Source organism: Beauveria bassiana (genome assembly GCF_000280675.1).
Source record: "Beauveria bassiana ARSEF 2860 unplaced genomic scaffold BBA_S00005, whole genome shotgun sequence".
NCBI classification, from domain to species: domain Eukaryota; kingdom Fungi; phylum Ascomycota; class Sordariomycetes; order Hypocreales; family Cordycipitaceae; genus Beauveria; species Beauveria bassiana.
In genome coordinates, this window is record NW_007930840.1 from 1,210,119 (window position 1) to 1,229,702 (window position 19,584).

Consider the following 19,584-nt stretch of genomic DNA (forward strand, 5'->3'; position numbering starts at 1 on the left):
GTTGCCACTCGTCAGTCGACTGATTCAGAGTCATCGCAGTCTTTACGAGGTCAGCTGCCAACTTTCGGGGAAAATGCCGTCCTTGCATTTTGACGACCCCTGTCGCCTCAACCTTGGAAATTCAAGCAAGCAAACAGCCAAGCTACAGACAGGGTCGATAATCCGGGGATGAGCATGTCTCAGTCCCGGATTTCGAACACGAAACCTGCGCTGGCCTCTGGGAATCCAGGTGTTTTATCGTTCTTCAACAAGGCCCCTTCCCGCGTCGCTTGCTTGTTCCAAGCTCGACAGGGTATCACCAACAATGCGGCAAGGCAAGGACTCACGGAGGCAGGGAGGGTACTGGGGTAACTTTGGGTTAGTTTGCATCAGTGGCTGCTGCTTGCCAGCGACGACGAACTGCAGCACTGATCATTGTCGATCATCATCACCATGTACACTTTTGACGAGAGGGTGTGGCAGTGTTTTTTTTTTTCGACGGCGCTGCAATGCGCATATGTCTCGCTACAAGGGGTCCGAGATACTTGACGGCCTGCCCCGGCTCAGACTCAGTTCGAGTGTGTGACCACGACGAGTCACGGCTCGAAGCAGCGCGGCGGAGATGCATCGTCCGGAATCACCCACGTTAATGTGACATCGCCGTGTCCCATCTGCTTGTCCCTGCTGGCTTCGCCTCGTGTCTTTTTTCGCCAGTTGCCACGGCTAGCCGCATAGAACAGGCGCGGAAAGCAAGAAAAAGACGTTTTATCGCTCGCTTCCGTTTCCTGACCAGCATGTGCAATGTTGTGCTGCCCGGAACTGACCATGCTAGCCTTGCATGGGTGAGTTGGTGGTTGACACATTTGACACAAGCCCAGCAAAACGAACAAACCGACATCGCCGTATCCGTAGTATGGTACGTATCAATTTCCAGTGCGTACGTACGCGCGGCTCAATTTGAGTGGTTCGGTCGTTCACGGTCTCTTTCGGCCGGTAGATGGCAACAGGAAAAAAACAGCTCCAGTATGTTTGCTTGCTCACAGCCCACCAAGCACAGCGAGAGTGGCCTGATTTCTGCATCTGAGTGTCTATCTTGCCGGAAAAGGAGAAGATCATGTCTAGGCAGGATTTGCTTCACGCGCCCACGCGCATTCTGGTACTCCGTAATGTTGAGGGCAACGGGCGAGTTAAGGCTGCTGGTAGAGACATGGACACATGGGGCACTTACACTGCGCATAGCGGGCAAGGTAGAGTACACCGACAACCGAGTAATAAATCGCCTACTATTTACCCAGCATGCAGGGGGGATGAATGATGTGTGCGGTGGAGTTGACTTGGGTCCGCGCGCAGTACGTCTTCATAGGGAAGGAGAAAAGGTCAGCAAAAACTCGGGCGAGAACAAATTGTAAATAATAACCAACTATTAAATATTAACTCGACGTGGGGCCACATCTCTAGCTGAGGCTTGAGACGCTAGAGGACGGGTAGGTAGGGTTGCATCGAGACGTGGGCGCTTAGATGCAGCTTGACAGCCAGTCGGACGACGGCCTGGGGCTGGGGCTGTCTACGGGACCGAGCTGACCAGCCATTCAGATCTCTCCATGATGGGGCCAACTAGCAGGGTGTGGGCGGCGACGTGGAGAGAGGACAAGGTCGTCCCATACTCTGCAGAAAGCGGGTGGATGGTGTGGTTGTTGCAGCCTCGTTGGGCCCTGGCGAGGCACACGCGCATCAGTTGGTGTCTGTGATGAGGTAGGGCCATGTCCACTCACTCTTTATTAATTGAGTTTCTGATTGCCTCTGTTCCTCCTGCGCGATCCATCTCTGCCCTGCGACACCGTTCGGGACTTTTGTAGCTGTTATAGATGTGAAGGATGAGGGAAACCAAGCCCTGGTACGTGAGATGCAACGGGCGCAGCTTAGCTGTCCAGTAACGGGTGCCATTTAAACGCTCAAGTTGGGAAAAAAAGTTTGAAAGCCAAGGCGGCGACGGAAAGCCAATCTCGAGGAGAGCAATCACTTCCCTCCCCCTCCTTCCTTCGTTGCCTTTCTTTGCCTCTGCCTCTGCCTCTGCCTCTCAACTCTCCTCCCAATCAGTGCAGCATCCGTTGTGGACATGCGGCCCAGAGACAAGCGCTCCATACATCCAAATCCGTCTACTTCGTAAGCCATCTAGCCATCCATCAACGTCCTCCCCCTCCTCCCTCTTCCTACCCCCCTGTTCCAAGAGACCATTTGTCCTTATTACTTGGCACACTGCAGATGGCTTGCTTCTAGTATGGTCTTTTTTTCTTTGTTCCCCTCCATATCGTACTTCCTACCTTCGATGTGATTGTTGGTTCCTCTTTTTCATGTCCCCCCCCAGCCACCACGCTGCCATCGCCCCCATACCCTCCCTCCATCTTCAGCACATCTGACTCCGCCCTGTCTCTCTGTCTTGCTTTATTCATTTGGCGTACGCTCATACTGGCTCGCTGCCATCTGCGGCCCATTCGGAGAACGGTACCATTATTCTGGTGGGGGCTAGTTACTGTTCCCGTCCTGCAGTTGCCTCTCCTCCTGGGGGGCCTTTTACCGATCAGGTAACTGGTCTCTGCTCCCAAATACGTACTCTATACTATTTGCCTGTACCCCATGTTGATTTCTCTTCTCCCCATTTCTTTCTCGACCATTCCTGTCTCCGTCTTGCCCTCCTGTGATATTCTGTGCAACGCTTGAGACTTGCAGCTAACACCGCGTTGCACCGGGGACGCACCTTTCCGCTACCCTGCCTGTCTCTTCTCCTCTTTATGAGGGGGCCCAGGCAATTAATACCCGTCATTACATCCCTCGCCCATTTTTTGCATCCCCTCTGCCCGTTATAACCTGATAGCCCCCATCTCCCATCAATCACGCCGCCACAAACTTTCACCACAAAGGCCCTCGGAGCGCCAGCCTCAGTTGACCTATTCAACTATTCCGCATAAAGCTAGCTGGTGGTTTGATATTTCTTCGATATTTGCGACTATCCGAGTGTGCCCTCGAGAGCCTTTTTCATCAGCTTATTCTGTCTCTACAAAATTCTGCGTAGAGCGTGCTCCCCTCAACATTGCGATGCCCGGCGGCTCAGCTGGTCTGTAGCACTGCCCACGGCATTGCAATACACCCTGGCCACGATTCTGTTTCATTTCTGCGTTTATCCTCGTTTCTTACCTTCGCTTTGATTTTTTGGATACCCCTAAAGCCCTCAGCGCACAATGATTTTCTCAATACGGGCATCTTACCTCATCACCCTGGTGTCCACCGCTCTAAGCGCCCACGCTCTGCAGGTGGCTCCTGGATCGCCTTGCGCACATAAATGCCTGGGCTCGCCCTCCGACAACAACTGGTCTGCTTCTGACTCAAATACAAACTCGAGCGAGATTGCTTGCTTCGATGACCAATTCTCTTCCACCAAGGTTGGTCTGAAGTACAAGCAGTGCCAAGAGTGTCTCCAAACAAGTACGCGGGGCAACTGGGGCGAAACCGATGCCAAGTGGTTCGTCTGTAAGTTATACGATACACATGCATCCACCTAGATTACAACGGTGATTTCTAACACTCAGCAATAGATAACGCCCGTTTCGCACTCGACGTTTGTTTATTTCATACGCCCAAGGAGAGTGATGACAAGGCAGTGTCATCGTGCTCAACCAACCAAGCATGTGAGAGCTTGAAGGAAAGTCTTACCTACGACAATTTAGCCGATACCCAGAATACAACCTGGAATTACTGCTTCGACGGCAACGGTGCTTTCATGGGGGGATCAGAGCGCGCCAAATGCATGCAGTGTCTACGAGATAGCCAAAATCAGACGTACCTCGCAAACTGTAAGTCGCCCAGATGCAGCCTTCCCCTACCACACGCGATTTTTGCTCACATCATTACCAGTTATAACGGCACTGGAAGCAGGCTGTCGCCAGCAACCAGAAAAGGGAATCGCCATTGGTCTGAGTGGCACTGTGTTTACAGACCACGCCGTCCAGATCACCGATCCAAACAACACGCCACATCCTGACAGCGATAAGTCACCCGGTCTTTCTACTGGTGCCATCATTGGCATTGCCGTCGCCGTCATCATCCTCATTCTCATCGCCGTCGGACTACTCCTCTACTACTGCGCGCGCGAGCGAGAAAGCGGCAACTGGGAACAAGACTATTACGACGGTGACACCCCTCCAAACGACTCCATCTTCGCCGCTCGCTACGACATGACCCAGGCTAGGCTCCGGGCTGAGCAGCAGCAGCAGCAGGCGGAGGCTGCGGCCAAGTTCCAATACCTTCGTTACCATGAGAACGTCCTGGCGCCAGAGAAGCCACGCACCTTCAACACAAGCGGCGATTACTATGACCACATGGAGCGCTGCCGGCCCGCACAGGATCAGGAGCAACCCCGCGGTCGCAGCGCATACCGCATGGATGACCTGTCGCCCACCGCGCCCAAACGCTCTTCCACCGCGACCCTCCCCTCGCACCATGCCGTGAAGCGGGATCCGAGCTCCAGTGGCACCATCACCGAGTCCCGCTCCGGCTCCGATGTCGTGGCCACTCGCCGAAGGCCCTCACCCCCCGCCTCAGTACACAAGCCCGTCCGCAGCAACACACCCGACTCCTTTGCCGTGCAGGTGTACCTTGACGCCGCCGCTGAGTCGGCACGCATGGCTGCTGTCGCCGCCGCGACCGCCAAACCACCCTCCATCTCCTCGATGCCGGCGAACTCGCCAAGAAACAGCAAGCGGCGCTCTATACTATCCATGTTCTCACTGCGCAGCGGCAGCAGCAACACCTCCAAGAAGAGCAAGATATCCTCCGCCAACTGCAGCAGCCAGCAGCATCCCCCACCAAGGTACATCTTTCAACCCCCGCTCACCAGTGACAAGGCCTTTCACGGGGACAAGGGCATCTCCCGGCCTATACTTGCCCGGGAGGAGCCACGATTCCTCGAGGCCGGCATCGCTGGCCGACCAAACAACGTCGCTCCCTCAAGGGCGCCGCCGCGACCTCCCAGTCCCGCGGACAAGTACGCCGAGTACGGTGAGGTGCCTATCAGGAGCGGCAAGGAAGACTTGTACGGAATGTGAAAGAAGAGGCCAGTCGAGGAGAAGTATCCCCCCGCCGCAGGGGCAGTCCACTCACAACCCGCCGTTAAAGTTGTTGTACGCGGTGAGAAAACAAAAACTTGTCACGAATTGCATCTTTATTCATTTCCCCAAGTGGTCATTTCCTACATCATTGCACGCCTCATGTTGTTGATCTTAGTTTGATATTTACTCTTGTTGGTGTTTTGGGATCGAGGAGCTCTTTCATGTTTGCCATCTATCACAGTACCATTTGGGCAGCCATCGAACCTTTACGGGCTAGAAATTACATGTCTGCGAATTTCTATTAGTCAACACCTCGTTATATCCTTTATTCAATAGTATATCTTGGTCTTTACAAGCAATAATATCATTGTAATGTGTTTTTATTCATGTGCAGCGGGCAGTGCTATTTGTGGGCTTGTTATACATAGATTGTCTACACGGCTCCTCGAGCCAGGTCGTACAAAGACCGCAATCGTCATGCTACAAATCTACTACCCGAGGCGGCGTCCAGCACCTCTCGTCCTCCAGGCGTCCGGGAGCGGGCCGGAGCTGACGCCCGTGCTGCTACCCGACGGCATATTGCCACTAGCGCCTGTGACACCAGAATGGGAGACGGCTTGTATGCGACCCTCTACGGCCCTCACGAGGCGTGTCATGAACTCGGGCGTCTGCAGGATATTGGGCCCGCCCCCAAGCTGGGGATAAATTCTGGTCAAAAACTCCCACATGTGGGCAGCCACAAGGCCATAGAGACCCAGAAAGAAATCTTGAATGCCGCCGGGGAACAGCAGGCTGATTCCAATCATGGCATACGGCATCAACGGCGCCGGCAAGGGAACAAACATGTAGTTGACCTGCAGGCCCTGCTGCTGCTGCGTGGCGGTATAAGTCAGCGCGACGATGAGGCCGCGCGTCAGAGCAAAGAAGGGCATGATGGCGACAAAGTAATCAATGATCTGACAGGCAGGTTAGTCAAATGTTCAAAAGTAGACTGGCCCGTCGCTGGCAAAAGAAGAAAAGAAAGAGGAGAATCTACGACGAAGAGGGGGAAAGCAAGAGAAGGTGAAGAGATGTAGGGAGCTAAAAAACCACTCGAGCAAATTAGAGTCACACGAGCCATCCATATAGACATCCCACCATGCCTGCACCGCCCACCAGTCCGGATTTTTGCGAATGATGGACCAGCGAGAAGTACAGGGGTAATCTTCCTCAGTTCCAGGAACCGTGACAGCTGAAGAGGCAAAGCACTGTCCGGGCAGATATATGAGGTGTGGTACCAAGCGTACCAAGTGTTGAAGACAAAGGACGAATTGCAAAGAGGCAAGCGAGCGAAGCGAGGACGCAAAACAAGATTCAGACTTACTGCAATGAAGCTGCACACGCAAATGAGATACCAGATAAAGTCCTCTTTGCGTCGCATCCGCGGGTGGCCCGTCTCCATATCGCTGGCCGCCTTGTAGAAAAAGTACGTGTCAAACAGCAGGCCAAGCTGGGGACCCGTGATGAGGAAACCCGTCGCGAGGCGCCATATTTGCGGCGGGAACCGCAGGATATAGCTTGAGTGCCATCCCAGCCATTGACTGGGAACGAAACCAAAATATAGACCGACCGAACTCAAGAACATCCACGTGGCCAAAGTACTGCGCAAGCGGTTAGCATGGAATTTTGTCTGTGAAAAGTTTGGAAGCGGGAGCGAAGAAAGACATACCGAGAGATGGGCGGCAAGCGCCAATACTGGTCCGAAATTGTGTTGTCAGGCATGATGTGCTACGAAGAGAGAATATTTTCGTTTTCTCCTTGTCTTGGGTGTCCCGTGGCAGTGAAGCTTTGGTTTGTTTCTCCAAAAGCACACCGCGCGAAGGATGAAATGAACAAAGCTATCCCGTGCGATAAAAAAGAAGCCACCGTGTCAAGCTTCTTCGTTGGTGCGGGGATAAGAAAAAAAAAGAACGAGCGACACACAAGCTCCAGGCAACGATGGGGAGGAAAGAGATGTCTTGCGTAGCTGGCCTGCTATCGTGTCATCTTCGTTTTTTTTTTGTTCAGGCAGAGTTTTGGCGCAAGCTGGCCAGTGTGCAAGCTGCCGGTTTTGTGGACCGGCGGAAATTTCGGAGCTTGCCCCATTCGGGCCACTTGCCATTAGGCGGGCGTAGGCATTTATCGGGGCGGATGCAGCGTACCCTGAAGATGTAAGATGTACAATATCAGTTCATAATGGTTTCAATATGGGGCTCTTGGTCGTCTAATGGAGGCAGTTGGTGTGTAGAGGCCTCTTGAGTACAGCTTTTTCGAGATTTGAAGGAGGGAATGCTGCGCCGCTCGAGCACTGTGTTGCCCTAGAGTGCTGCTTGGTCGCGTGCCCGCTATTACATCAACACCCATACCGGCAGTTTCTTGCTCCGTCACATCACACCATACATTGATTTCACAGCCATGCCTTCATATAGCCCCCTCAAAACAGAAGAAGCCAATGCGGCGAGTTGGGAATCAGCCAAAGGCGCCGGTATAGGAGCAGCGAAATGGGGCGCAGGCGCTGCTGTTCTGGCTGCTGTAGGCCATTTCTGGTCGCCAATCTACCGAGGCACCACGGTGCAGTTCAAAGTGTACGCCGCGCATCGCTCGACGGCCCTGCCGCGCGTTTGCTAACCAAATCAGATTCGTGCAAATGTCTGCCATGGTGCTCGGCGGCATGATTGAGGCCGATCACCGTTTGCGCCTCTACGAGTACCAGATGCGCATGCAAAGGCGCGTTCAAAGGGAGCAGGCAAAGTGGGAGCGCTATCAGGACGAGTTCATCCAGGCAAATAGCAGCAAAAAATAAAACGCGTCGACAGTATCTGAATCATTACCCATGTGGAACCGACAAACTACCAAAGCCATCTTTTACACCTACATCATTCCATCTCCACCCATAATGTACGAATAGCCAGATTAATTAGACCAAAGAGCAACTCCAACGCCATATGCAAATGCGTTACATTTTCTTTCCGAACCCATTACTTTGCCTGGAAACGCTTGGGATCCATGTTTATCTTGCAAAGCCGCGCAACGCAGCCGCTCAGCTGCAGCAGTGTTTGCACACCCTCAAGAATCTTCATGTGTGTGAAGCCAATCTCCTTGATAAACTCGAGCTTTGAATACTCGCTCAGAGTCGGTATCGTCTTGGTCACCTTGAACATGGTGCTAATAATATCGTGACTCGAGTATCCGAGGTCCCACAGCTCGCGGAGCGTGTCAAGAGCCGAGTCGATGTTGCCCTCGTAGCAGGCCTTGAGCATCGCCTGCACCTTGATCGGGTGCGGCGAGTCCACCACCTTGAAGACGTTGTCACCTGAGACGAAGCCAAAGCCGGAAAAGGTCGATTGCAAGTTGTTGATGGCCTGTCGCATGTCACCCTCGGCGCTAAAGACCAGGGCGGCCAGCCCATCATCGCTGTATTCCACCTTTTCGGCCTCAATGATTTGCATCAGCCGCTTGACGACTTGCGCGTCGGTGAGCTTGGCATAGCGAAGAATGGCGCATCGTGACTGAAGGGGCTCGATGATTTTATTGGACATGTTGCACGCAAAGGCAAATCGTGTCGTGTTGGAGTAAATCTCCATGGTTCTTCGCAGGGCCTGCTGCGCGCCCGATGTCATGCTGTCCGCTTCGTCGAGAATAATGAGCTTGTGGCGGCCGGGAGGCAGGGTCACCTTTTTTTGTGCAAAGCCCTTGATGCGGTTGCGCACAACGTCGATGCCTCGCTCGTCACTGGCGTTGAGCTCGAGGACAGCCTCCTTATACGACTCGCCCAGGAGCTCACGCGCCAGGCAGAGCACGCTCGTAGTCTTACCAATACCAGGCATACCAGAGATGATGACGTGCGGCATGTTACCCTCCTTGGCAATAATCTTCAACCGCTCAATCGTTTCGGTGTTGCCTACGACATCGTCGAGAAATACGGGACGGTACTTTTCGACCCTGTGCGTAGCCTCTTGTCAGCTGTGCTCCGAGGCAGGGTGACAGTTGCCTAGGCTGACTTACCATGGTAGCTCGTAATTGGCTGATCCATTTGTAGAGGCTGAGAGGGCTGCCTTGGAAGCAGCGGTTGAGGATTCGCCCTTTTCTTCGGTTTTGGCGGCTGGCATCGTGGAATCGTGGGCTGGTGGAATAATGAGAGTGCAGCAAGCGGCACTTTACGCGATGGGAAGACGCGTTTGGCGGTTCTAGTTGCTAACATCCCACTGAAAGCTCATGTGGTCCGTGCACACCAATCGCTGTGGTGAGCCAGGCCCAGAAAAAAAGTTGTCCAGCCTCCAACGCTGGACTTGTGAATTTTCGACACTACAAAATTTGGTCGATTACTTTCAACGGCATCTACTGCGCATGATCCCTCTTGCGGCGATACAAAACAAGCGCTTTTCGAGCGACGAATCTTAAAACCACACTTTTTCACGAATCAAAGTACCGACATCATGGGTGTGGCGAAGAAGACGAGAAAATTTGGCCTTGTATGTTGCCTTATCGATAAGCTGCGACGAAATCGAATACTAACAAAATAATGTTTACAGGTCAAGCGAGTGCTTGGGAAAAACGATGCGCGACTAAAAGAGAACCAGGCGAAGCAGGAGGCTCTACAAAAGAACAAAGAGAGGCGGACGGTCCAGGGCGAGTTGGTGCGCGAGGTGCAGCAGATGCCCAGCAACATGTTCTTCCAGCACAACGAGGCCCTCGTGCCGCCCTACAACGTCCTCGTCGACACCAACTTTCTCAGCCACACGGTGCAGCGCAAGCTGTCGCTACTCGAGTCCATGATGGACTGCCTTTATGCCAAGTGCAACCCCATCATCACCTCGTGCGTCATGTCCGAGCTCGAGAAGCTCGGCCCCAAGTACAGGCTGGCCCTGCGAGTGGCGCGCGACGAGCGCTGGCAGCGCCTGACCTGCGACCACAAGGGCACTTACGCGGATGACTGCCTCGTCGACCGTGTGCAAAAGGACAGGATATACATTGTGGGCACAAACGATAGAGCGCTGAAGCAGCGGCTGCGCAAGATTCCGGGTGTGCCGCTCATGAGCGTTGCGCGGGGCAAATATGTGATAGAGAGGCTGCCCGGAGCGCCGGATTCGTGAAATATGACGGAATACTTTTTTCTATTGGAATTTAGCGAATTGAATTTACGAGACATCATATTCGGCTTGAGATGTGATCGTAGCTGAAACCAACATGTCGGCTCTGGACTTGATACTGAAGAGACAGCGATCCATATCCGAGGATGATGAAGGAAACTAATTGCGCGCCTACCACTAAACTACATGCTCAACAGATGTTCATGGCTTCGGACGGATTTTTCTTGTCAGCTGGTATAGAGAGTCAGTGATCTTAAGTGGACTGCCTGTTCCAAGGGATACACTACTTCGGTCCATCATGAAACACCCAAAGCTCCGACATGAGCTAAAAAAAGAGACAAGATGCGCGCAACATGTCTCATGTTCGTGATCTACGAATCGCCCGCTGCTGTTGTTGAGACGAAGCGTGTCAGACATGGGACGGATCATTATGCGATCAGTTCATGAAGCGGTCTTGCGTTGCGCAAGTCTTTACCCGCGGCTCAATGGTGCCAATGTCCTTCATTCGTTCCACATGAATATAGTCGCGCTGATCCGAGAAGACGAGTGTTGATTCAAGGAAGATTTGTCATACACGCTCATTTCTGTCTATGCTACCGCCGAATTCCGTGGTCAATTCGGGAGCTCACGACTGCTGTGATTGTATTTCGGTTGACGTTTCGGAAGATGGTAGTAGATGGTTCCATCAACTTTAGCGGCTATTATGCTGCAATCGGGCATATTATATTTCATGGTGCTCATAGACTGCCACCTGATCGTCCTGCGGAAAACCCCTGGATGCGGTCGAGAACGCGACGTGAGGTGAAACGGCATGTGAGATGCCGGTATCATGCATAACAACTCAAATTCACTCCTGAATATCTTGCAGGATATGTAATATATAAAGTAGTCATTCTTTCTGATTTTATGTGTGAGTTCTAGTGCATCCTCAAGCAGTCCATTCCTTCTTGTCTATACTACCGTACTGATTATTTGAGCCGAAAAAAGAACTTACCCACGATATCAAAAAAAGAATACAAGACGAAGATTCCAGAACAATGAAGCTCTCACTCGTCATCACTCCTTGTCTTGCAGGCATGACTGTCGCCGCGCCCGCGATTGGCCCCGGTGGCCCAGCGGAAGTCCCCGGCGCCGTTAATGGACAAGCACCTGATGTTTCGGCCAAGGGACTGACTGATCTTTTCGGCTCTCTGAATCCGTCAGAGTCCAAAAATGGCAGCGCTCGTGGTTCGGCAGATGGGGCCGGTGACGGTGCAGGCGCCGGCCGCCTCGGAAATTTCCTGAACGACTCGCTGAAGAATGTGCTCGAAGGTCTGAATCTCGGGAACCTGGGCAGCTTGCTGGGTGGTATAGGGGGCGGAGGCAGAGGCGGGGAGAATGCTGGAGACAAGGATGGAGGTAATGATGGTGGCAAGAATAGAGGTAATGATGGTGGCAAGAATAGAGGTAATGGTGGTGACAAGAATGGTGATGACAAGAATGGCGATGACAAGAATGGTGATGACAAGAATGGCAATGACAAGAATGGTGAAGATGGTGACAAGAATGGTGATGATGGTGATAAGAATGGAGACGACGAAGGCGACAAGAATGGCGATGATAACAAGAACGGAGACAACGGAGGTGACAAGAACGGAGACGACAAGAACGGCGATGACAAGAACGGCGATGACAAGAATGGTGAAGATGGTGACAAGAATGGAGACAACGATGATGACAAGAATGGAGACAACGAAGGTGACAAGAACGGAGGCGACAAGAATGGTGATGATGGTGACAAGAATGGAGGTGATGGTGGTGGCGATGATGCGGGCAATGCCAAACAGCCACCAGCTGCACCGCCGGCTGCACCTTTAGACGGCTCCGCTCCTTCAAATCAGACTTTACCAAATGCTGGGGCCTCTACAAAGAAGAATGTTGAGCGCGTCTGAAGAAGAAAGTGTCTGGGCCAGGATGGCGCTCTCATGGTGTCAGATAAGTGATTGGCTGGTACAAAGCATGATACCGAACGCCCCAGAAACAAGACTGATAGTAGTACTATTATGAATCAACATAAACATAATTCTTGATTTTCAGAGCCTCTCGTCAAGCGAATCGAATGTATGATAATCCGTCTAAAGTATGAGCTCATTGTCCTGCCACTTGGACGTGGTTCAATAGTGTAATTGGCGGAGCGCAACTTGTTCGCTAACAGTCGCGAAATGACCCAAGTAGGTCCTTCGGTTAGGATTGGGTTAGATCTGAAACCATTCGATTTCATCAAAATGATATTGATCACAGGGGCAAGTTTGCAAATGTACATCACGTCTCAGGCAGATAGCGACAACGCGGCCCTCACCCACTTAAACTATCAGCGTCGGCGTTAAGGTTCAGACTTTGGTCTCGTAATCAACTTACTCATCTCAACCGATAAACGTGAGCTACCCGAACCAATAGTAGCTACATCTCTCGTCAATTTTAGATACAGTCTCATCGATAGCCTGAAACCCTCCAGGTAATTCCCTCCGCCACTGTTCCCCTCCTCCTGGCGTCGACCCCGCAACGCGCCATCGCATGGACTTTAGCCTCGACGGCAAGGCGCTCCTGTCGGTGCCGCCGCAGAAGCGCTCGCGCGTACTGCTGTCGTGCGCCCCGTGCCGCGCCTCCAAGCTCAAGTGCGACCGGAGCCAGCCGTGCAGCCAGTGCGCGAAAAAGGACCGCCCCGCGGCATGCGTGTACGCGCCCAAGCCCGTCAAGAGGAAGCCGCCGCCCAAGGGCATGTCGGCGCGGCTGAAGCGCCTCGAGGGCATGGTGCGCAACATGATGGAGGCTGAGGCCGCGGAAAATGCCGCCGAGGGGGGAAAGAAGACAGATGGTGAGGAGGAGGAGGAGGCGGCGGCGGCGGCAACGGATGCGCACGAGGCAAAGACGGCGCATGGACAGGTGGTGCGCAGTGTGCAAGGTTCGACGTACGTGGGAGCGACACATTGTTTGGCGATGTTGGAAGATGTGAGTACACTTATACTGACATGTCATCTTTTATTTCGGAGTTGGTGCTGACATTGCTTACTACAGATTGAGGATATGAAGACATATTTTGATGATGAAGATGATGAAGTGGAGGGCGACTCTCCAGGGAGGGATCTGGAAGCCGCTGAAATATTACTTAGCCCCCGAGGCGGGCCGGGCAGCCGAGACGAGCTCATTGGGAATATTCCAGAAAAATACATTGCTGACAGACTCATTATGCGATACTTTTCTTCTGCAAGTCCCTCGCAGTGTAAGACAATCGTCATGTTGGATATGGCCAATTAAGCTAATGAAGTTTACAGTTTGTGTGCATCGACCTACATTCACGAAGAATGCGAGTATATCCATTGCACTTCCCGATTGAAGAAATCAAACTAACAAAAAATGCAGTATGCACGATTCTGGCAAGATCCCGACAGTGCGTCTCTTCCTTGGATCGCTCAACTGTTCATGATCCTTGCTCTCGGTGTCATTTTCAACTACTTTTCCTCGCCAGAGGAGCTCCGCGCCGAATCCACAATCCCCGTCCTGCAGCGTATTCAAACGTTTCGCTCGTGTGCGGGCTGGGCTCTCGTCTGGAGCAAGTACACGAACCCAACGTCAGAAACCATCCCGGCCTTTGTCCTCTACGTCGAGGCGTACTTTTTGTTCAGCCGCGCGGCACAGATGAGCTGCTACACGCTCTCAGCCGTCTGCCTGCGTCTCATGCTCAAGCTGGGCATGCACCGGGACCCGAGCGGGCTCGCCGACCTCTCTCCGTACGAGGGCGAGATGCGCCGGCGGTGGTGGAGCATGGCGTGCCAGATCGAGCTGCTCGTGTCGTTTCACATGGGCCTGCCCAGCATGCTGCACGGCATCGAGTCGGACGTGGAGATTCACGGCAACTACCAGGACGAGGACTTTGGCGAGGAGACGGAGGAGATGCCGGCGCCCCGGTCGCTGCAGGACTACACGTCGCTGTCGTACTCGATCAACAAGACCAAGATACTGCGCGTGTTTGGCCGCATTGCGCGGCAGGCGCACGCGCTGACGCCGCCTTCGTACACAGACACGATGCGTCTAGACGTTGTGCTCAATGCCACGTGGGACGAGGTGCCGCCGTTTCTGCGCGTCAAGCCGCTGGACCAGTGCATCGGCGACGCGCCCATGCTGCTCATCCAGCGCTACGGCATCGAGGCCCTGTATCACAAGTGTCGCTGCGTGCTGCACCGCCGGCATCTCGCCGAGCCCGTCCCGCGCGCCGAGCACGACTACGCGCGGCAGCAGTGCCTCGAAGCCGCCGTCGCGCTGCTCGATATCCAGGTCACCATATGGAACGCGACGCGGCCGGGTAGCATGCTCAGCATGTGCGGGTGGTTCGTGACGTCGCTGTCGGTGCACGACTTCATGCTCGCCGCCATGGTGATTTATGTCGCGGCGCGCAGCGCGCACTACCCGGAGCACCCGACTGGGAGCGACGCGCGCTGGGCGGCGCCCGACGTGCGGCTGCGGTCCAAAGAGGAGCTGAGGATGATGCTGCGGCGGTCGCACGCCATCTGGTGCCGCGTCTCGTCCACCGTGGGCGAGCTGCGCAAAACAAGAGACACGCTGGCCATCATGCTGGCCAAGCTCGGGTGTCCCGTCGACGGCGAAAGCTATCCGACGGCGCCGCCTCCAAAGACGACGGCAGTGGGTGGCGGCATGTCCATGATGGTACCGCCGCCGCTACGGAATGAGACTCGGCTCGGACAGCAAGTGTTTACACCAGCTGCGCCACCGCCATCGCTGCTATCGAGTGGGCAACTTTCTTCAGTGGCTGCATCTACCAATCATGCTTACAGTGGCTCAGAGCCCACAACCGGATTTCACGGTATGGAACGCAATAATGATGCACACACCAAAGTTTGTCTGTGCTTTTCTGCTTGAATATACAGCTGACAGGATCAATCTAGGCACGATGATGAGCACAGACTTCTCGAGCTTTGATCTGCCACTCGTTGGCGATGACCCAACAGTCGTAACGTTTCCCGGACCAGAGGGGACGAGTTTCGGAGGGGACGCGACAGGAAAGGGCCTCTCAGCGCCTGAGGATAGTGGCGATAGCATCTTTGGCACAGTCGAATTTGACTCGTCCTGGATGGACGATGGCATGGACTGGGTAAGCTTACCCTCGGGTCAGCAATGACAGCAAACATTTACGTGCAAGGAGGCCAGAGGCTAATGTTTGATGTCGAACCTACAGGCACAGCTGGATGTCTTCTCCGCTAACAATGATGAGACGTAAGTCTTGGCGGCGATGCGCTCAGAGGAACGTATGGCGTTTGATCAACCTTGAGCTAAGGCCGATTAAAGGTCGGCTTGGCCTGAATTTGGGGAACCCAACGAGTACTTGCGTCATTTGGCCGTCGGACCAGTGCGAGTGCTTGGAAAGAACGGTATTGGTCTTGCTTGTCCGTGTCCGTATAACGTGTACACTATACAAACGACAGTTGGGATCCTGGTTTATGCTCGTGCTGAGATTACTGCCTAGTCCTTTGCCAGTTGGCGTGGCGGTACAGGAATTGTTACAGCCTGGTGTACATTGTAGGGTAGTAAGGGACTGAGCAGAGGTGAAGTCGCCAATCGTAGCCCTATAACGACCTTCTTGCACACGCGTGATTGTGTGCGTGTGGAGGAAAATAGACAGATAGGGGCGGCTAGTTGAGAGCGGGGGGTGAACTCGACTCTGGCTCCGTGCTCCCAACAACAGCAGTAATAGGCGTGCAAAAGTGAGACGACGAGAAAGAAGAACGGAACATCCAATTGTCGAGCCGAAGTGCGTGAAGTATGCATGAAGCTGTTTGAGGAAGTGGTCTTCACGTGACCAAGGGGCGGCATGCCATCAACGAGGTTCGAGGGGCTGCTTCACCAAACCTCAGGGGCTTCATCAACAGCAACAGCAGATGACTGCGCTGTAGTAGAGATGTATTCGCATCTCCATCCCTTTTCACTGATTCAGCGACTACGAAATTTTTTTGTTTCGCGTTTTCTATCACTTTGGCGCTTCTTGCCATGGCCCGCGAGGAGTAGTATAAATGAGTCGCAGCCAGTTCAGATTCGCCATCCACTCACCACAGAGCAGCGTGAGCAGCGACGGGATGATTTTATAGCATCCATCAATAAAGATGCAGTTGCTGCGCTTGCTTCCCGCTTTCATAACAACGAACGTTGCATTGTTTCTCCAGATGTGAAACACGGCAGCTACAATGTATGCTACTTTGTCACATTCCCTGCTGACGGTACCGAATGGGTGGTGCGAATTCCAATTAGCCCGTTGATCAGCGATGTCTGGGCCAAGGTGCAAAGCGAAGTCGCAACTATGCAGTAAGAGGCTTTTTCTGGCTCTACACTTCTCGCGAAAAGTTGACTGACAGATGCATCAAGATATGTTCAGCGCGAAACAAGGATACCTGTTCCGACAGTTCATGGATATGGCCACGGAGAGAGGCTGACAGCAGATCCTTCTACGTTGCAGGCATTTCTGATCCTGGAGAAAATGCCAGGCGAGTCGCTTCATTCTCACGAAATATCCGCCATTCCAAAAGAAAGTCGCATCTTCTTTTTCGCCCAGTTGGGCGACATTCTTGGACAGTTGCAACAGCTACATTTTCCCAGATCAGGATCCCTATACCCTGACTCCAAAAGCAGTGGCAAATTCACGATAGGCAATCCTCTCTACGTGATCGGGAATGACAACGCGGTGAATGTTGGAGTGTACGAAAAATCATCGACAACCTTCTCTAACGCATTTGACGCAGTCAAAGGCATGTTTCCTGTCCTGGAGCACGCCTACGAGATACCTATTTCAGATGAAGTGCCCGATCAAACCATCAAGCGTGAACTGTTTGCCATTGACAGTCTGGCTAGCTCACTTTCTGACAACACCCACCCCTTCTGGAGCCTTGATGCGCCGTTCATGCTAAGTCACGGCGATCTGAGATGCGAGAACATCATGGTGGACGAAAACATGAAAATAACAGCCATAATCGACTGGGAATGGGTAGTTATCCTACCACAACAGCTTTGCACGCCGCCAACCTGGGTCTTTGGCCAAAACTATCTAAGAGACTTGCACAACCGGGAGATATTCCAAGAGTTCCAGAGTGCCATCACCCAAGACAACGCTTACCATGAATACTTGCAGTACTGGAGATCCAATGTGCAATATCTGCCTCTTGCACAGATTTTACGGCACCCAGAGCTTCTTGTAAACATCTATTACACAGACGTATTTCCGCGGCTTCACAGCGAGCCATTCTCTGCAGTTGAGGCAAGCTTCTTCGCCGACGAGGAGCACAGGAAGAAATTCCAGGAGAGGCTGACAGTAGCAGAGCGCTACAATGAGTACCTCAAGGAAAACGATCTCTATGTTGTAGATGAAGTTTGGAAAAGCCAGCAGGAGTGGATTGAAAAGGCGGATAAACTACTTGCAGAAGTTAATAGTAAGCTAGCTGCCTACAAATCGAAACATACTATCTAGACTATTTCTTGTTTGAATCTTTTTGGATTTTCTCCTTCAACTGGTCACGTTTGGTTTCCAGGTCCCGCAAATGATCTCGAATGTTGGCACATGTCTCGAACAGCTCATTCATCATCGGGTTGATGTCTCCGGTCTCTCCCAAATCTCGCAGCGCTGTCGAGCTTGATGCACTCTGCGACATCATTCGCTGCTCCTCAGGCGTTGCGACGGAGACAACATCTAACATGCCTTGTATCTTATCCTCCTCGGCACGCCACTGCTCTATGAGAACTTCAACTTCTCGTAGCTCTTCCATCGTAGCCATGCTGGCAGTTTCCTAGATGCGCACAAAAATGAATTAGATCATGTGGATCTCTCGCGCCAGAACTCTCACCTCTTGATTTGCCATGATTGCAGCCACTGCCTGGACAGGAAGCGTTGCAGGTGTGAAGCTGCGATGAATGAGGGCATCGTGATCACTTATACCCCGCTCAAGGATTTGGCAAGAACATTGGCAAGGCAGCAGGAATAGGGCGCGTAGAGATGTGACACGATTGTCTGGTCACCGACTGCATGCTTTCTGTCCGACTTTGTATGTACATACATTGGGATGGCAAAGCAAACAGTCAATACTGATAGAAAAGCACAAGTAGGGATGTTTGGGGGGGATGGGTTGCACACTGAAGGGAATGGTGTGTTGGACCATATTCATCAAATATCTCTCCTAAGCTAATCATTGCTAGTGTTTTTTATTTTATTTTATTTTTCTTTATTCTTTCTTCAACTGATCATGTTTGGTTTTTTTAAGACTGCACGTTTTGTAGTCGGAATTATGTACACTGGGATAGCAGAGCAAGCAGTTAACACCGACCAAGGCACTAAAGCGCAGCGGGGATTGATTAGAAGGGGGGTGCACCGAAGAAGGAGGAGTTGGACCATATTAATCAACCTGATGGAAAAGAAAAATCCACACGCCTCTATATTAGCCCTGTGGCCACGGCTCAGTTTTCCGCATAAATAATTCATGGCCAAGGCCGCATACACGCAAAATTTGAGTAGCGGAAGACGGGGATTTGCCCACCTCGCCCTGTGGATCACGGCGGCTCCTCACATGGGAGAGTAGCAGAAAAAGTCATGTTTGCAAGCAAAACAGTCGAAGCTAATCGAGTCAAGGCATAGGGAGAGGGGGGCCCAGCGCAGGGGTGGGTGTCGGATACATTTGGGCGAGAGAGGTGCTCAAGTCTCCGCGTATTCTGACCATTTTCCTTGCTAGCTCCAGCCACGGCAGAAACAGGAACAAAAAGAGCGTGTTCGTAGGGAGAGAATCTCACGGCCGGGGGGGTAAGGAGGTAAGTAGTATTAAGGCTCCGAGGTGGGGGAACAGATTTGATGCTGGCCATGGCCCATGGTTGGCCATGATCCATTCGCCAACCCATTCCTTAATACTGCGAACAGCCCATTAATTGCTGCTCTTCCTTTTGCTCCTTCGATTCGTCTCGCCCGCTAGCCTCGAATCATGTTCCAATGTGCAAATTGCTAGCGCGTTTCCCTCTTCTTGATTCTGTTTTATTGGCTACGCGTCTGACCCAGATTACCCCTCTGGGTGGCTTTTCAAATCGCCGTCCTCTTTAAACTTTCCCGTCTCCCTTTCTTTTTGGTGCTCCGAGAGAGAGAACGCACTGCTGCTAGTTACTGCCCTACGTCGGGATTTATTAAAGGGGGAGAAGACCGAGCGACATCTTTGCGCGGAAAGCCCAAGACTGTCCGTGCTGCAAGGGATTAAGGTTAGATTCGGTCACAAGGACGGACGCAACAGCGAATTGAATGATGCCGTTGCGTCTCTCTTGACCTTTTTGTGCACTGACAAGGAAACCAAAAAAAAAAAAAAAGACAACTACACCCCCCCTCC

General features: G+C 52.7%; 7 protein-coding genes across 7 annotated transcripts; 5 read left to right on the plus strand and 2 right to left on the minus strand.

The window, feature by feature from the left end:
- Positions 1 to 3,215: 3,215 nt before the first annotated feature.
- BBA_02656 (LPXTG-domain-containing protein) lies at positions 3,216 to 5,078 on the plus strand (the record flags this gene model as incomplete). The annotated part of the gene is made up of 3 exons (XM_008597753.1): positions 3,216 to 3,504; positions 3,570 to 3,827; positions 3,889 to 5,078. The coding sequence occupies 3 exons, from the start codon at positions 3,216 to 3,218 to the stop codon at positions 5,076 to 5,078; spliced, it is 1,737 nt and encodes a 578-aa protein (XP_008595975.1).
- A 494-nt stretch (positions 5,079 to 5,572) lies between these two features.
- BBA_02657 (Der1-like family protein) lies at positions 5,573 to 6,842 on the minus strand (the record flags this gene model as incomplete). Its single annotated transcript, XM_008597754.1, has 3 exons — positions 5,573 to 6,037; positions 6,445 to 6,721; positions 6,790 to 6,842. 3 exons carry the CDS (start codon positions 6,840 to 6,842, stop codon positions 5,573 to 5,575), a joined length of 795 nt encoding a protein of 264 aa, XP_008595976.1.
- Positions 6,843 to 7,514: 672 nt separating this feature from the next.
- BBA_02658 (uncharacterized protein) lies at positions 7,515 to 7,902 on the plus strand (the record flags this gene model as incomplete). The annotated part of the gene is made up of 2 exons (XM_008597755.1): positions 7,515 to 7,684; positions 7,737 to 7,902. The coding sequence occupies 2 exons, from the start codon at positions 7,515 to 7,517 to the stop codon at positions 7,900 to 7,902; spliced, it is 336 nt and encodes a 111-aa protein (XP_008595977.1).
- A 175-nt stretch (positions 7,903 to 8,077) lies between these two features.
- BBA_02659 (replication factor C) lies at positions 8,078 to 9,208 on the minus strand (the record flags this gene model as incomplete). Its single annotated transcript, XM_008597756.1, has 2 exons — positions 8,078 to 9,041; positions 9,105 to 9,208. The coding sequence occupies 2 exons, from the start codon at positions 9,206 to 9,208 to the stop codon at positions 8,078 to 8,080; spliced, it is 1,068 nt and encodes a 355-aa protein (XP_008595978.1).
- A 327-nt stretch (positions 9,209 to 9,535) lies between these two features.
- Positions 9,536 to 10,192, plus strand: BBA_02660 (rRNA-processing protein FCF1; the record flags this gene model as incomplete). The annotated part of the gene is made up of 2 exons (XM_008597757.1): positions 9,536 to 9,571; positions 9,632 to 10,192. 2 exons carry the CDS (start codon positions 9,536 to 9,538, stop codon positions 10,190 to 10,192), a joined length of 597 nt encoding a protein of 198 aa, XP_008595979.1.
- A 1,073-nt stretch (positions 10,193 to 11,265) lies between these two features.
- On the plus strand, positions 11,266 to 12,120 carry BBA_02661 (uncharacterized protein; the record flags this gene model as incomplete). The annotated part of the gene is made up of 1 exon (XM_008597758.1): positions 11,266 to 12,120. One exon carries the CDS (start codon positions 11,266 to 11,268, stop codon positions 12,118 to 12,120), a length of 855 nt encoding a protein of 284 aa, XP_008595980.1.
- A 622-nt stretch (positions 12,121 to 12,742) lies between these two features.
- On the plus strand, positions 12,743 to 17,696 carry BBA_02662 (fungal specific transcription factor; the record flags this gene model as incomplete). The annotated part of the gene is made up of 9 exons (XM_008597759.1): positions 12,743 to 13,177; positions 13,244 to 13,448; positions 13,501 to 13,536; positions 13,608 to 15,047; positions 15,112 to 15,335; positions 15,426 to 15,457; positions 15,530 to 15,627; positions 16,402 to 16,540; positions 16,601 to 17,696. 9 exons carry the CDS (start codon positions 12,743 to 12,745, stop codon positions 17,694 to 17,696), a joined length of 3,705 nt encoding a protein of 1,234 aa, XP_008595981.1.
- Positions 17,697 to 19,584: the final 1,888 nt, after the last annotated feature.